At 36.4% G+C, this 18,632-nt stretch overlaps 1 protein-coding gene across 2 annotated transcripts in view; it reads left to right on the top strand.

The window, feature by feature from the left end:
* Window positions 1-18,632, top strand: part of LOC149791260 (sperm microtubule associated protein 1-like) — a 93,267-nt gene that overhangs the window by 9,415 nt on the left and 65,220 nt on the right. For both annotated transcript variants that reach the window (XM_089969755.1, XM_089969758.1), the window contains exon 2: window positions 1,909-2,167. In XM_089969755.1, coding sequence (XP_089825881.1) covers window positions 1,910-2,167 — 258 coding nt within the window. In that variant the 5' untranslated portion in view covers window position 1,909. The remainder of the gene's footprint in view (window positions 1-1,908; window positions 2,168-18,632) is intronic.

Here is an 18,632-nt window from a genome sequence, read left to right as displayed (position 1 = left end):
GGGTGGCCGAGTGGTCCAAAGTGCTCGTATTTACATATCACTGGCATCTCACCGTTGCCTTGAGTCTTGGCTCTGCTAAAGTGGTTATGTGGGAAATCTTGCCGGAAGTTTCCCGTAGGCAGATAATTCTTCCCGTGGCTTTCCGGAATTCTTCCTCCGCCAGATATACTGGCCATATTGTGCTGACAAATGGCGTTAAAAACCCACAAGCCCACAGTCGAACAAATTATCCGAAAAGTCTGAAGGCCATTTTTGTATCTGTAGTATGGGAACTTAACCCACAGTGTTACACATGGACACTAAATTTGCACTTTTCGTCTTATTTTTTCGAATAAGATTGCTGGAGAGCTAGATTTATTGGAACAGAAATAACATGTTTGTGGTTTCGACAATCATTTACACCAAATTTATTGTATAGATTTCAATAACTTTGAACTTGTTACCATATATTCTACCTCAACCCCCTTGTTCTTGAGAAAAGTGAAATGTCCTGGAATCTTTGAAAGGACTGCGCGTATCACGCTTATGCTCCAATTTTCATGACCACGACACGTCCTTTTCTCAAACGAAATGCACAATTGATCAAAAAATAAAACAAACCTCACGATGAGAGGTGTTACGATTTAATTTTATTTTTAAAACCTGCATTTTCATCATCATGTACAACACATTCATTATCCATGCAAGTACTCATGTAATTGATAAATGGTACTGATTTTTCCTCAGTAGCTTGATACACCTAGGCCTGTTAAAGTTCATTGTCTTAAACATATTATGATTATTTAAATCCATTATCTTCAAGCTGTACCTTCCAAAATAGCTGATTAACTAAATATATTATCTTCAAGATGAATCTTCCATCCAGAAAATACCGGATTGTTTGTTTTATTAAATAGATTTACAGGATCTGCTCTATAGTTTATAATGGCTCTTATCCGGAAATTCGTAAAGTATCATGGGTACAATAATTTTTAAGACAAATTGACACCATATTTGTTTACATCGACTAGATAGGCAGGTGTGACCGGCAATTTAAATTTCACAATTGTTTAGAATGACCTGGGTGACACAATGTTTTGGGCAACATATGCAGCCATTATGATGAAATCGCAGATCAAATTAAACTTTATTCATTTTCTATTGCATAATTGTTTCGATGACGTTTGGCAGCTCTCTGTGCCACAAGAACGAATTCCGAGACCACATTCATCATTCTTCTATTTCAGAATTACCTGAGTGAAGTCGGCAGCCGTCTTTGGTACATTGAAGTCTCGTACCACATTCATCCTTCCTCGTCATCATCAGCATCTTATTATTATTATTATTATTATTATTATTATTATTATGGCCTGGATGACATATTGCAAATCCTCTGTGGCACAAATACAAATTACATGTCACATTCGTCCATCTTCTATTTCGGGATGGTTTAGGTGGAGTATGGTAGCCTTGGTGACGTACGGCAGCACTTTGTGAGACAATTACAAAGCCCATATGATATTTGTTTTTCTTTTATTTACGTATGGACTGGATGACCTACATCTGCCCATTGTGCACAGTTTACAGTACATAGCACATAGGTCCTTCTACTTCAGTATGGTCTGGCGTAAATCCTGCAGCTCCTTCTGAAGCAAGGACAATGTACCAGATCACATTCGTGCTTATTCTACATCAGGATGGTCTGAGTGACGTACTGCAGCCCTTGTGGCACAAGGACAAAACACCATATCATATTCGCCTTTTTAGTTCAGCATGGTCTGAGTGACGTACGCCAGGCTGTGTGGCACAATGACAAAGTACCAGAGTATGCATGATTCTTCTATCTCAGGATGGCTTTAGTGACGTATGACAGCCCTTTGTGGCACAGGGACAAAGTAGCAGATCACATTCGTCCTTCTTCTATTTCAGGATGGCCTGGGTGACTTACGGCAGCCCTTTGTGGCACAAGGACAAGGTACCAGATCACATTCATCCATTGCCAGATATACACCAGAGAAAGGAATATGAGTCAAAATTTGTCAATGATGCAATACGAACTCAGGTGTATCATTATCCCCGAAAGAAGCCCATTATTCCACCATACGATGCTGTGAAAGACAAATATGCGAGAGCCTACTTCCAGTCGCCTTTAGTGAAGGCAATCCTGCATAGAACAGCCCTAAAACAAGTATGTACATTGTTTTTCTTGAGGTTTGTTTCTTTTTTAATTTATATTGCAATGGCGAAATATAGCGGCCACAATTGGTGATATAAAGCTACCGGATGATCCTGTTCCAGACAATTACACCAGTGACACCACTTGTATTTGGTTATGGTCAATAACACAGCTCTGATTTAAAAATTGAATGGCAATATAAACGTTTCTGCAAATATCGAGATCTTGCAGTCAACCTGTATTAAGTCGTTTATGCATTTCTCATTGTCCAATATCTGTATGAGCATTCGATACAAAGAGAAAGAAAAGAATGATTTTTTTACTATTTGGTTCGTTACATAATGATATTTTAAGGGCTGTTTTATTTCTTGGAGCTAAAGAGTACTTCATTCTTAGACTTTTGTTAACTTCATACAAGAGAGGTTAACTAAAATGTGAGATTAGTGTCCCCGGCACGTATGATGTAAAGAAAACAATGTGCCCAGTAATAATGCATTATCTTTCTTAGCGTCAACATAAAGAAAGAAAGACTAAAAAAGAGAATGACGAATGTCACGTTCGACATAAAGATAACGGTGTACACTTTAGAATGGTATTCTTCTTGATGATAATGTATCCCCTTCTTGTATAGTATAGGGTATCCCCTTCCTGTATGGTATAGGGTATCCCTTTCCTGTATAGTATAGGGTATCCCCTTCCTGTATAGTATAGGGTATCCCTTTCCTGTATAGTATAGGGTATCCCCTTCCTGTATAGTATAGGGTATCCCCTTCCTGTATAGTATAGGGTATCCCCTTCCTGCATAGTATAGGGTGTCCCCTTCCTGTACAGTATAAGGTATCCCCTTCCTGTATAGTATAGGGTATCCCCTTCCTGTATAGTATAGGGTATCCCCTTCCTATATAGTATAGGGTATCCCCTTCCTGTATAGTATAGGGTATCCCCTTCCTGTATAGTATAGGGGTAGGGGAAGATGGTCAGAGAAATTGTGCGAAAAAAGCAGTTTAAAAAATGCGCAGTATAAAAGAAGATAACCGTAATTTAATCATTGTTGTTCTTATCTTCTCCATCGTTTTTAAGTCGACATGGATTTTATAGTCCCTGCGAAGATGTATCGGACACTGTTGGTTTTACTGGAGGGGCGGCGGTTGAACAAAATCCAATTGGTGGAAAATTTCCTTAGCAATCTAAGCAGCTACAAGTTGAGGCAATACATAATCAAAATAGTTTTCAAAATTAGTATAATTAGATATAATCAGAAACCAAAACTGATTTGGCAAAGTACGCCAGAAATTCATAATACCGACTCCATTGTATCGCATATGCGAAATGCGACATGACTGCTGACCAGTTCTATAGAGTAATCGCTAAGTAGTGCGTTCTCTTTAAGGTTACTATTATGGGCAAAAGTAGGAAACCGTGACCTACTTTCAAGGTTAGCTGAGCACAGACGCTATTGTATACATTCACTTTCATCACTAATGTTAGTAACTACGAAAGGTAAAGTTTTATTGTAGTGACCTACTTTTCTTGCTAACACGACTAGTATGTTACATGTTTGAGTTATATACCGACTACACAGCGAGATATTGCAATTACAAAACTTCGTTTAAGTTCATTCATGACACAGACCTTCATATTTGTTTTATCAATTAGCAGAGTGAAAGAAGAGAAATATCTTTTATTTGGATTGACTTTGTGACTAGGATACACAGTAAATGCCAATGTTATTCTTGCCTGCTATTTGTCTGACCAAATTATAATTGGGTTGAGTCATCATTTCTGTGTTCTACAGAGGCTGAATTGTTGTTTTGAGGTTCTAAAGAGGGTGAAAAATCATTTTCGTCTTTTACAGTTTCTGAATTATCGTTTTGATGTTTTACAGAGGGTGAATTATAGATCTGAGATTCGAGAGTAGCTGAATTATCGTTTTGGTGTTTTACAGAGGGTGAATTATAGATCTGAGATTCGAGAGTAGCTGAATTATCGTTTAGGTGTTTTACAGAGGGTGAATTATAGATCTGAGATTCGAGAGTAGCTGAATTATCGTTTTGAGGTTCAATAGAGGATGAGCGATCGTTTTAGTATTCTACGTTGTCTGAATTATCGTTTTTAGTGTTATACAGAGGCGGAGTTATCATTTGAGGTTTTAAAGAGTGTGTGTATGATATGGATTTTTAACGTAGCTTTTAACAATTTTTCAGTCATATCGCTACGATGTCTGCAGTGTGGCAGTTTATAGTGATGTCTAGCACCGGGGCATCATGCTGCAGACACGTAGCATGATGTCCCACCCAGTCACATTATCCTGACTCCAGGCCGACCAGTCCTAACACTAACCTCTTAATGCTGAGCGCCAAGCGAGCAGCTGTTAGTACCATTTTTGTAAGTCTTTGGTATGACTCGACCGGGGATCCAACCCACGACCTCCCGCATCCGAGGCGGACGCTCTAACCACTAGGCCACCGGAGCGGTAGTTGTTTTTTATTAAAGAGGCTGGGCTTTCATTTTGAGGTTGTACGGAGTCTAAGTTATCGTAATGAGGTCCTACAGAGGCTGAGTTATGGTGTGCTACAAAAGGTGAGTTATCGTTTAGGTTTTTAAAGAGGTTGAGTAATCGTGTTGGGATTCTACAGAGACTGAGTTATCGTTTTGGTGTGCTACAAAAGGTGAGTTATCGTTTAGGTTTTTAAAGAGGTTGAGTAATCGTGTTGGGATTCTACAGAGACTGAGTTATCGTTTTGGTGTGCTACAAAAGGTGAGTTATCGTTTAGGTTTTTAAAGAGGCTGAGTAATCGTTTTGGGATTCTACAGAGGCTGAGTTATCGTTTTGAGGTTTATTGTGTTGGGATTCTACAGAGGTTGAGTAATCGTTTTGAGATATTACAGAGGCTGAATTATCGTTTTGGGATTCTACAGATGCTGAGTCATCGTTTTGGATTCTACAGAGCTGGGTGATCGTACTAAGGTTCTACAGATGCCGAGTTATCGTTTTGGGATTCCAAAGAGGCTGTGTTATCATTTTGGGATTCCAAAGAGGCTGTGTTATCATTTTGGGAGTCTACAGATTCTGAATTATCGTTCTAAGGGTTCTCAATCCAGTATATGATTCATCGGTAGATATTAAAGTTTATATATCTTACCTACTTATCACCGTGTCATTGAAGTGAAAGTTTACATTTTCAGATTTTATGTAGTTCTAAAAGTCTTTCTCCAACCTGTTTTCCTTTCAGAAAATTTAACTCTATTGAAACTTACATAACTCCTGTACAACATATATTAGTCTTGTGTGTGCCTTTTAGTTGGCATGGATGAAAATGGCAATTAATGCTGTTGCAAGAATGACAGGGTGTTTGCCAGATATTCTGTGCGTTTTAAAAAAAAATATCTTTTTCAACTACGAGAAAAGCAATTTGCAAGCTAAACTGTTTTAGTATAAAGTTGTGAGTATTAAACCTACATAAAATTCCCAAGGTGAAAACATATGTATGTTTTATCATTAGCAATTACATCAGAAAATATATGTAGCAAGTATAAATATGTATTACATAAGGAAATACGTGCGTCATATAAATAACTATTACATAAGGAAATATGTGTGTAGTATCAATAGCCATTTCATCAGGAATTAAGTGTGTAATATCAATAGCCAATACATCTGGAATTATGTGTGTAATATCAATAGACAATACATCAGGAACTATGTGTGTAATATCAATAGCCAATATATCAGGAATTATGTGTGTAGTATTATTAGCCAATACATCAGGAATTATGTGTGTAATATCAACAGCCAATACATCAGGAATTATGTGTGTAATATCAATAGCCAATACATCTGGAATTATGTGTGTAATATCAATAGCCAATACATCAGGAATTATGTGTGTAATATCAATAGCCAATACATCTGGAATTATGTGTAATATCAATAGACAGTACATCAGGAATTATGTGTGTAGTATTATTAGCCAATACATCAGGAATTATGTGTGTAATATTAATAGGCAATACATCAGGAATTATGTGTGTAGTATCAATAGCCATTTCATCAGGAAATATGTGTGTAGTATCAATAGCCAATACATCTGGAATTATGTGTGTAATATCAACAGCCAATACATCTGGAATTATGTGTGTAATATTAATAGCCAATACATCAGGAATTATGTGTGTAGTATCAATAGCCAATACATCTGGAATTATGTGTGTAATATTAATAGGCAATACATCAGGAATTATGTGTGTAGTATCAATAGCTAATACATCTGGAATTATGTGTGTAATATCAATAGCCAATACATCTAGAACTATCGGAAAATTAGCTCATCGTGATATGTCTACATAATATTGTTATGAATTTGGAGTATGCGCATTTGGTTATAGCGCCCCGTTTTAAAGAATTCTTAGATATTTATGATTACTTGTTTGATTACGGGAACTCGGTCCTGTGGAAATATTCCTTAGCCCGAAATAATCAGCCAATTAGTAGGAACACACGTCACGGAGTGAAGTGTTGGTAAGTTTCTATGATGTCATGGTTTACTTTAGGCGAATTAAGGTCAGAACCGCATGAGTGTCCCTGTCGTTCCATAGTCCCTATTAAAATCTAGTATGTACATTGGTTGTGCGACTGCAGTGCTTTATTTATGATTGGACACTGGCAAATTACATAATGGAATAAACAAGAAGGGGCTGTTCCGTCTTTGGCAGATACCGTTTATGTCGTCATGGTGGCAAATGTGATGCAATTTTTACAGGCGAAATGTGGCTCAAAACCATGATTTGACTGGCCTAAGGTGGCGTAGTAAAAATAGTTCCTTGTGTTAGGGGAAGCTGCATAGTTTTACGGCGTGAAATGCTAACGGTACGGAAAGTTGATGAAGAGAAATCATGCAGATGTGCGGTTGATAGATAATTGGAAATTGCGAGATCTGTTGTCTTATATTGATTAGAGTACATTATTATTAGAGTGGACATGCTGGGCTTTCTATATTACAACAGAAGTTTTCCGGAAGTCTTTGGAATTTTTTTACCAACTGTATATATCGCTAATAAATGAATTGAGATTTATTGACGATACTCATGAGCGTAGACTTATTCCCTATTCCAAATAACCAATTACGCGTTTGACTATAAAAATCCTTCAGAAAGTATGCTTACCAACCGTTAATGGATATAGATGGCGCGTATATCTACTGTTTCCGGACAGTGACCGTCCAGAATGGCAGAAAGTGAGAATAATAAAGATTCACTCCCTATCCGATCACGAATAAAGAACGCTTGTGGTGACAGAAGAGATAGATCTACCAATGCATAATAAAAATATGAATAAAATAAGAATAGCCAATCCCTTTTGAGAGCTGAGGCTTGTAATATTAGTTGAAAATTAAAACCTGAAGTTTTCGTAATCTCTTCATTTGGACTGTACTCTGGGGCGTATGGCTTCTTGGTTTGGCTGCAGAAAGACCAACTGTTTCGGTTTGGGTATCCGTCAGAATGCGAGGCTCTCTTTAAAAAACACCATCAGGAGTAACATCATGACTGTTGATCATGTGGATGCTGACGGAAGCTTTCCCATGAAGCTTTGTATTCCTCATACTAGCGTAAGTTTATGTATGTGAGCAGCATTGTAATGCGCCATCTTTCACTGTCGCCAATACTTGTGGCTGGTAGCGAGGATGTGATGTCGGAGGCTTGTCCACAGTAGTAAGTTAACATTTTGCCACGGTTTATGTTGACAACTGTTGGGCTTCCAATAAAAATCAATATCGCTCTACCCGCAAGAGGTGCCAGCGCGTTTGACCAAGTTGTTGGTGGCTTCCTGGTTCTACGGGATATATTGGGGTATAGCCGTTGTAGCGGCACGGAGAAGCTGGTCATCGTCTTTTCTTTTCAAAGAGCTCACTTGAGAAGATCCTGATTTGCTTGAATGAACTTGGAACCGGCTTTTAAAATACAAGAATTCGCAACCTTGATAAGCCTTTAAAAGCAGTGTTATGTTTGATCTGAACCGTATGTAGTTTTTGTTGATTGTTTATATTTATTTCATTTCTGGACGATGGGTAACCGTTCCTCATCTGTAGTTCGATGGCGAGTGCCTGATCTAGGGGATCATAACCATTGATTCTAAGTCAGATTTGTAATTATCTGAGTACCAAATGGGGCTGATGGATGGTTCTAGAGGAGTAATCAGTTGTGATTCACTACCACAAATATGTTTGTGATCATTCTGGGATGAGTGATTTCGGAGGCGTGGTAAACGTAATAATCATGGGGACTGTGCTATTTGTATTTACGTCCCCGTTTTTATCTTTCATAGAATTTTAGGATTATTCGTGGATTATGGGGAGGTGGTGATGGGAAAATATTTCTTAGCCCGAGTAATTGGCCACATTCTAGGAACATGCGTAATAATGTACACTATTTTCAAGAGACTTCATGATAGCATGAATTAGTTTCTTGAAATACTCTCCTTAGTTTCGTAACATAGAGAATTCTCTTGATATTGTTAGTAATATGTGTTTAGTAATTTGAGATAGGAATAATTCTTTGTATGATATGTTTGGGTCGTGTTTTGTATTGCATGGCGTTCGGTACTAATATTCGGCTTCGAAAGGTTTACTTTTGAATCATACAATACACGTGTGTAGTTCGAGTTTCGTGCTGTGTGGTCATTAGGTGATTAGATGAGGAGTTCTTTATAGTATTCGCACGTTTAAAAACTTTTCAGGTGAGAATGATTGTTGTCTTGAGGTCATTGGAAATAGAGGAAAAAAATGCACTTTATGCAAAATCTTGCAGATGTTTGATTATCTCGGTAGGGAGATCACTTGCGCGTAAAACGCTGTTACAAGTATGTTTTGTAAATAACATCATGAAACTAGCAAGCTAGTATTTTGCCCTTAAATATACAAATTCTTATCATCATTATACACACTGTTTGGTATTTGTAGAGGGCCTGACCATTTGTTTCTACCATCAAATGAATGAATTTCGGTTACTTGCAATATTCAGCTCGAATGGCACCAGCTGAGTACTTCCTCCATAATTCAAACGCATCGAAGGTACAAATAGTTTACACAGTGGCTTAACAAGAAATACAGCTTCCCCTCCCCGAAAAACGTAATTCAAGGGCCCTCTCCCAATGAAAATAATAAGTTGTTTAATGGGAATTATGGGTCCTAAGAGGGCTTCCCCCACCTCACCACCGGGGTTATTTGGGCGGTTGCTAGGCCACTGACCTTACTCTCTAATACAACCCTTATATTTCTATATAATTTAAATAAATAAATAAATAAATAAATAAATAAATAAATCACTTCCTTTTTTCCTGTCTTTCTTTCTTAAATTTGACGAATCTGTACATTTAGCTATCGACCAATTCTCCGATACCTATCTCAACTAGATGCATACTTTCTTTGTTACATGTAGCCATCTTGTTTCTATGACGTCCAAGAGACGTGACAATGAGTACAACAAATCTCTCTCTCTCTCTCTCTCTCTCTCTCTCTCTCTCTCTCTCTCTCTCTCTCACGTTTGACATGTTAGAAATTCAGTCTGTCCACCATATGAAATGCTGTGTGTACGTGTGTATTTTAAGAATTTAACCAACATTATACAGGCTACTGACTGATCTCCACATAGGTAGGGGACAGCAACACCTTTGAATAAATTTTGCTAATCCATTTTGACATATTTACTAGGCTGTTAAAGTTGAAATACGACTTACAATTTGCGAAGACCGGTCAATAAATCTGTTTTGAGGAACAGATGTAGAGTGTATACTGCTAAGTAAAAAGTGCCTTAACAATAGGATATTTTTCGACAGACTGTGAAGCATTATTACAAAAATTCACATTTTTACCATGTTTTTCTTATGCCGTTAAAATTTGACCGTTTAATACTGTAACACTTCCGAATGTAACGTGTTTTCTGAATGGTTGAGTGGCTAAATTTACGACAGTTAATGCCTAATGCCGTAAATATGAATATGTTTTGAAATTATTCTAAGACCTCGCTCCGTTTTCCAGCTATGTAAAATCTTCTTCCTCAAATTGTGATCTCGTAAAGTACAACATTTTGGTTACGAACACTACATTTTTCACTTACCATTCAGTAGGTATTAAGGATCAGTCATAATAATGTCAGGTCTCTAATAAATGTTGGTGATTTCCTCACTTTTGAGGAATTCATTAACCTTTTTCTACGACAGTAAACTAATTGCAGTGTGTACAATCTGGATTTTGTTTAAATCAATTAGTTCTATTATTTCTACCCCTGACAATAATCCTAATAATGTCATAATTTAAAATTATAATTTAATCAAAACTTCGAAAACTTTAATGAAAATGGATTCCTGAAGTTTACACCCCAGAGAGAGAGAGAGAGAGAGAGAGAGAGAGAGAGAGAGAGAGAGAGAGAGAGAGTTTATTCCGTACATAAATTAAAAAATAAGTAATAATTGCACCAGATAGGAAACACATTATTTTAAGATAAAAGGTTGAAATGGAATTGATGATTGTTAATCAACCCAGCGTTAAACCTGTTATCTTGATAAGAGAGAATAACATATTTTATGATCAAAGCAGACTTCTTCTATATGAAGAAAACGTATTGTTTGCGTGTGTCATTCACGTATTACCTTAATCCCCATCTCTCGTTGTTGCTTCACACAAACTTGTATATTTTTCTTCACTAATCCTCTATGACAGTCGCGTCTTTTTCTCATCCAGATATGGGGTGTAAATGAGAAATTTAAAGGCCTTGAAATCAAATGTCAAGTATAGTGTAGAGACACCCGCAAAGCTTATTTACAGGTATTTGTACTTTCCTATTTACATTTCATGCTAAGAGGTATAAATGAAAAATTGTGGTGTTTTTACCTCGTCATGCAATAGTATATGTCCTATCAATGTTATCTGTCCTATCAATTATCTGTCCTATCAATGTATCTGTCCTGTTAATGTTAATTATCACATCAGTAGTATCTGTCCTGTCAATGTTATATGTCCTATCAGTTATCTGTCCTATCAATGTATCTGTCATATTAACATTAATTGTCACATCAGTATTACCTTACCTGTCCTGTCCATGTTGGATTGGTTATATGCTCACAGCCATCGCCGACAATTCTGATTTTTACCTCCATCATGAAGATTACATCAACCGCACGGTATTAAGGCATTTTTTAAATGCCAGAAGAATCGGTTTGAATGTAAAGTGAATATTATGGATTCTGATACTATAACACGATTCCACAAAACGTTCAATACATGTAAATAAAATAAATGTTCGACTCTTTAACTAGAAAGTTTGTCGGGTGTATTTTGTTGCATTCTAATATTGTTTAAACGTCCATACTAAAATTTTAACACGTGCTTAAAGCCGACGATTTGCCAACAGAAGTATTTTATATTTTTTCTTCTTGACTTATAATATTTGGCCTGTTCCATCTACTGTTTCGATCCATTTCTTATCAATTTATTTTAAGGAGTTTTATTGTTTTTTGTTTTTGGTGTGTGTGTGTGTGTGTGTGTGTGTGTTTGTGTGTGTGTGTGTGTGTGTGTGTGTGAAGTCGTATTGAAATCATGTGATCTTGTTCTCTATCAATATAATAAATCCTATACAATACATAATTTTTTTTCTTCTTCATTCGTCAGTGATCTGGGCATGTCTTTCATTTGTCAGTGATATGTTCTTATTTTTCATTCGTCAGTGATCTGGACTTTTCATTTTGAAGATTTCTAAGTGAACTTTATCACTGTACTTATTGCATTCTGATGTTTGGACAGTTTGATGAATATTTGTCATACACTTACTAACCCTCATTTTCTAATCCCCATTTGCTAATTCTCATTTACTAATCACCATGTACTAATCCCCATTTATTAATTCTCGTTTACTAATCCCCATTTACTAATCCCCATTTGCTAATTCTCATTTACTAAGCCTTATTTACTAATCCCCATTTACTAATCCTTTTTATTTTGTATATGTTCATTTGATAACTTTGGTTAGCGTTTTTTAGCTAGTTTTTCTTCTTACAATTAAAAGTGTGTCTCTTCGAAACTTATTCGATTATAGGAATCCTTTTTTTTGTTTGAGACTAATAAACATAAACGTAGGAGACAAGTCTTACAAGAAAAAATGCATTTTTTCTCAGTTGTCGGAAAATCGGTGTTCTTGTAAAAGTTTGGAAACTGATTACACAAATCTACCGTTGAAAACAAAACAGCTGTTTGAGATAAATAATAAGTCAATTAGTGAAATTCAGACTGTTTCATTTTATATATTGTCACCTTTGAATATGAAAACCGTAACAATCGACTCCGTTTTATCTCGCACATATAAATGACGTGTTTTTTTCTTCTTTCTCTTCAGTCTTTCGGTGTTTCTTCTTCTTCTTCGTTACATTTCTTTATATCTTGCTGTCGCTTTCTTGTATTAAAACGTAGTTTTATGGTTTGGCTTTAACTTCGATGAAGAATCTTAAAAACTTCGTGGAGAAATCTCTCCCTGTATGACTCTAAAATTATGGATTACTAGTCATACTTAAATCAGAAACTCAGCTTCCAAATACAAATTTAAATTATTGTATACTGACTAACGTTTGGCCTACCATTATGATTTTGTATATCATTCTTTCAGAGTTTTAAGTAGGATTTCAAGCTTACGTAGATACGTATGTCGTTTGTAATGAATATTATAATGAATGTATGGGAGATTAGCCTTAATGTTAAATATGTTATCCACTATTATTTTTGTTGTTGTTTTTATTGTTATTGTTATTATTATTATTATTATTATTATTATTATTCTGTAAGGCATACATACAATGCATGTCATTTTGCTTTAAATATATTTTCTATTAGATATGTACTTTATTTATTTGAATGTTTCTTGCTTGTGTTTACTTTTTAAGAAATTAGGCTTTTATAGAAATATTCACTCTGAAACATTTTCTCTTGCAATATAGGTGTAATCATTTTGCTGAATTCCATCGAACAAATCTTCATCTGTATTTCTGTGGCTTTATTATTTACAGTTTTATATATTCAGTATCCATTTATATACTACAATATCCATTTATATACTTTAGTATCAATTTCTTGGTCGTTTGATAATATTTACTTCATTTTATTTTCACGTATCATATATTTACATGCCGTTTTTCATGGTACGCTGATAAAGGATTGAAAGAAAAAGTGCACGTATTTTTGAAAGTGTATATGAATCCGTATTTTCTTTTATTCTTGCTCAAGTCTGAACATAACTGAACTGCCACGGAGCATTTTATGTAGTTAGAACTCAAAGGTACATTAGAATCAATACTAAGTTACTATGAAGAAACTCTTTTACATTACAGTAAACGTATAAATCACGCACAAAAATATATACATGCCAATGCCCCTCCAAGACCAAACTTTTCACCCAAATATATGTCTTATTCATTGTGTTCATTCGTTTTAAAGCAAAGTCAATAAATCTGTGGTTAGCATGCTGACTAGAATTATAAAGAAAGGGGCGGATTTGAATCCTACCACCGGATCAGCCAGGGTCGGCGATCGTGGTGCGTCCTTGGGAAAGTCATTTTACTTCATCTGAGTCGGCACTAGATAGCCTATTTGCCTTGCTGTGCCGTAAAACATCAATCTACAAAGCACACTTCTACACATTACAGAAAATTCAGTTTGACTAAAGCGGTATGAGTTCCGTTCTAACTCAAGCAAACTTTCACACTACATTAAAATCTCACAAAAAGTCAAGGTATCCAAGTGAAGTTAAACCTCTAATTGAGCTAGAATCGGAAAGCTACTGCCAAGATTTTAAATTAAACATTCGCTTCATTCACTTCACAGGGAAGTAGCTGAGCATGCGAATGATATAAGGAGACAAGTTAATCCATACTTCCAATCGTTTCTTTGTGGAAAAGTATATATTTTACTGGATAATCCTTTCTGACAACGCAAGCCCATTTTGTTCTCCGGAAAATGGCTATAAATGAAAATTTCAAAGGTGTGGACCCAAGTGTCAAGTATCATACATCGACGCTCGTAAATCTGATTTTTAGATGTTTTTAAATTTTAGACTAATTGCAAACATATATAACGGAGTACATATATGCCCTCTCTTGGTCGACTAATTTTTAACCTTGGTACCTTTTTGACTTTTGTTTCATACTTCAACGTAACTAATTATCTATCTATCTATCTATCTATCTATCTATCTATCTATCTATCTATCTATCTTAATATCTATCTATCTATTGTCTCCCTATGTCTATTTGTCTTTGTCCGTCCGTCCGTCCTATGTATGTATGTATGTATGTATGTATGTATGTGATAATTTGAAACAGGAAAAATTGTCTTTATATATATATATATATATATATATATATATATATATATATATATATATATATATATATATATATATATATATATATATATATATATATTAAATGGCAAAGTTTTAAACATCATAAATTGAGAGTTCCGCTATTTGCTCGAAGCCCCGACAACCCTGATTTGCATAGAAAAAACATTTCCTGATTGCACCACGATTGCACAGGTGTACAGACTCATTGGTTTAGTTGAGAATAAGCTAACTTCAGATAACAATAATCATAATTCAATATTTTCTCTCCAAATTATCAAAGCTCAGAGTTACAATATCACTTAATTAAATCTACGAGGCCATGCCAGCCTATGGTCCCAGAAGCTATTGTGCAATCACTCGTGTCAAGCAGTAGCTTGCGAATCCGCAATAGGACACAGCTGCTTAAACAAGGTATTGATACGTATGAGTGATTTTGACTTGGTTTAAAGTTTAATTTTTACACCTCCTGTTCATCAACAATCAATTTCAGTTTCAAATACCGTAACATACCCGTGTATAAGTCGGATCCAGCTGAAAACTATATCCAGATCTACCATTCTGTAGTGTGTTAGAATTGATCATTGAAAATAAACAAATAATGGCTAATATGTGGGCGCAATGTCAGGGACTATTCGTTGCGGTTTTGCCTGACTTATACGCGAATATAAACGGTATTTAGTAAGCAAATAAATAGGAGTAGTGCACGTGTATCTCAAATTTATCAATAAATTAAACTAGGATTGATGGATATTGTTTCTCTGCTTTCATATAGTCCGATAAATCAACCCGCCAAATCTATGTTGATACTAATTGACGATATATGGGTCTAATGTCACCTGTTCATTAAAAGTTGCAATTTTGCTGCATGCAAATCTTTCATCAAAAGAACCCTTCAGCCGACGGTAGCTCCACAGTCGCAGAAATACCGGTAAGTGTATAAAATGTGCACCGATGTGTGCAGCCAAAACTGGCTGCATATTTTTGCATGTTTTAATAAATAGGTAACATCAACCCCTAAACCGAAACTCAATATCAACACAGGATAGTGGCTGATTTATCGGTCTATCCTCCATACAGCAATGGCGCATTTATTGTTTCAAAAAAGACCCTACTGGGACACTCAGCAGTACCAGTGTTCCATGACATGTCTTATAGTGAAGTGTCTGGAAACAGAAAAGTCATAATGTAGAACCATACATTTAAGAGCATGATAATCATTCAAGGGATAATGATAGCATCCCCCAAAGTGCATAACCGCCAATCACATATTTTTCAAACAATCAGAGATACAGGTCGTAACAGATCCGCGAAATCGAACATCTTGACATAAAATAAACTAACGAAATTAAGCAGCCGCAAAATAATAGACTCATAATATCTGACACAAAAAACTTGAAAATATGTTAAGTTTGTCAGTAGCAGAATCCGTCATCAAATATATATCAAGGAAATGGATTTTTCAAATCAACTTTTAAAGTTTAAGAAAGTAAACAAAACAAAACGGAATTGATGTATTGGATTGAGTATATGAGTATACAAGATGGCCGCTATCGCTTAACCACAAATATAGTCCATGCAGCTAACTATGGATATTCGATAGGTGGCAACCTGATTATTCTTGGAGATTTCAACTTTCACTTTGACTGTCCCGGAAACTCAAATACATCAAAACTCATAGATTCCATTAATGTTTTCAACCTCAAACAGTCAGTTAACCAACCCGCCCATAAACATGGTCACATTTTAGACTGGATTCTTCACAGACCTGATGATAACATTCTACGTCCTTCCTGGTATCCCATGACCTTGCATGAGATCACCTCTGCATTATATGCCATCTTGACGTATCAGTCCCTAACCCTCTACCTTTATCTGCTACTAAGAGAAACCTCCGTATGATAAATAGAACCAAACTAATGCACGACATCCAAGCTAACCTAACAACTTGCTTAACTCCTACCACAGAACAACTCGATAACTGTCTGCGTTCATTGCTTGACAAACATGCCCCACTAGCTACCAAGTGCAGAGTATCAATTCAAAAGTGTTCTCCATGGTATAGCAGTGTTAGGGACCAGCTTCGCACTGCTAAAAGAGACCGCCGTAAAGCTGAGAGGCTCTGGCTTTCCACCAGACTCTTTATTCATAAGCAAATCTATGAAGTCGCTAAGAAGAATGTCACAAATATAGTCCATGCAGCGAAATCAGCCCACTACACTACTAAGATCATGGAAAGTTCCAGCTGCAAGAAGCTCTTCGAGATTACTAACAAGCTAATGTCAAGGAACAAATCAACACCACTTCCAACTACCTTCTCTCCAGTCGACCTTCCGGACATGTTTGCAAATTTCTTCCGTGACAAAGTACAAACCATTAGAGATAAGCTTGAAACCACAATTTCAATTGACTCGTCATCACCATACAGTTGCGATACAGAATTTGAGCGGCAACCATTAACATCATTTGAACCTGTCTCTATGGATTTCGTACGTACAATCGTGATGAAGAGTGCACCAAAGTCATGTGAACTTGATCCAATTCCAACATCACTGCTGCTTGAGTGCTTAGATCCAGTATTGCCTTTACTAACTGATGTTATTAATACCTCTCTCTCATCCGGGGAATTCCCGTCATTTTTAAAAACCGCCATTGTAAAGCCTCTGCTGAAGAAACCAACACGAGACCATAACGATTTAAAGAACTACCGCCCAGTTTCTAATTTCCCATTCATATCAAACATTTTAGAAAAGGTTGTTCTATCCCAGCTTGTATCTCATCTGAATTCAAACAGTCTTTTTAGCAATGTACAATCTGAATATCGCCCTTGCCACAGTACTGAAACTACTCTTTTAAAAGTAGTTAATGACATTCTCCCAGCTTTGGATAGCGGAAAGATTACAGTCCTCACCCTCCTTGATTTATCTGCAGCATTTGGCACAATAGACCATGATATATTACTTCATCGTTTCCAGCATGTATTTGGCATTCATGATACAGCCTTACTGTGGTTCAAGTTCTACTTGGTAAACAGGACACAAAATTGTGTCTGCAAATGAAATACACTCCAGCCCAGTTGATCTTTGTTGTGGTGTTCCACGGGGGTCTGTTCTTGGACCTGTTCTCTTCATTCTATACACTCAGCCGCTCTCAAGTGTCATAGATCATCATCCAATGTCTCACCAATTGTACGCTGATGACACCCAAATATACAAATCTAGCCACCCAACCGAAGTTGTTCCTACCATCCAAGGTGTAGAGAGGTTCATTTCTGATGTGAAATCATGGATGACATGTAACAAGCTGCAGATGAATGATGATAAAACTGAGGTCATTCTGATTACAACACAAAGACTTTCTCATTCACATCCTTTACCTCAAACAATAAATATCAGCAACATTAACATTAAATTCACACAATCAGTACGAAACCTAGGTGTTACTCTGGACAGTACTCTCACATTGCACCAACATGTCCTGAACATATGCAAGGCTGCATATCTTGAGCTGAAACGCATCAGCTCCATTCGCAAATATATTTAAGTTGATGCCACTAAAACACTTGAATGTTCATTAGTACTTTAAAGACTGGACTATTGTAACTCAGTTCTGTCTGGTTCATCTCAATATCTACTCCAGAAACTTCAAAAAGTTCAAAACACAGCTGCTCGGATCATACTTAGAGTACCACGATCAGAGCACACCTCCCCGCTGCTCTGTACCCTACACTGGCTATCCATTCGATCCAGAATCAAACACAAAATTTCACTGACGGACTCTAGTCCAACATACCTATCCGACCTCACCCATGTGTACACGCCAGCAAGATACTTATGCTCCTCTTCTGACAATCATATACTCATTATTCCCACTATGAAAACAAAGTCATATGGACAGCGTTCTTTTGCATCCCAGGGCTCAGCAACGTGGCATGAATTGCCCACTGAACTTAGACACAAAGACACAGTGATCCCATTCAAGAGTGCTCTCAAAACTCACTTATTTGGACTGCAAGAACAACCTTAAAGACCTAATAATATTTCCTACCTTAAATATTCTCAGCATGTTTATTCTATGTTTTCTAATTTCATGGTGTTTG

Source organism: Sinohyriopsis cumingii, chromosome 9, assembly GCF_028554795.1.
Source record: "Sinohyriopsis cumingii isolate HCF-2022 chromosome 9, ASM2855479v2, whole genome shotgun sequence".
Classification (NCBI taxonomy): domain Eukaryota; kingdom Metazoa; phylum Mollusca; class Bivalvia; order Unionida; family Unionidae; genus Sinohyriopsis; species Sinohyriopsis cumingii.
Note: the sequence above shows the minus strand (reverse complement) of the source record. Positions and strands in the feature narration are given on the sequence as shown.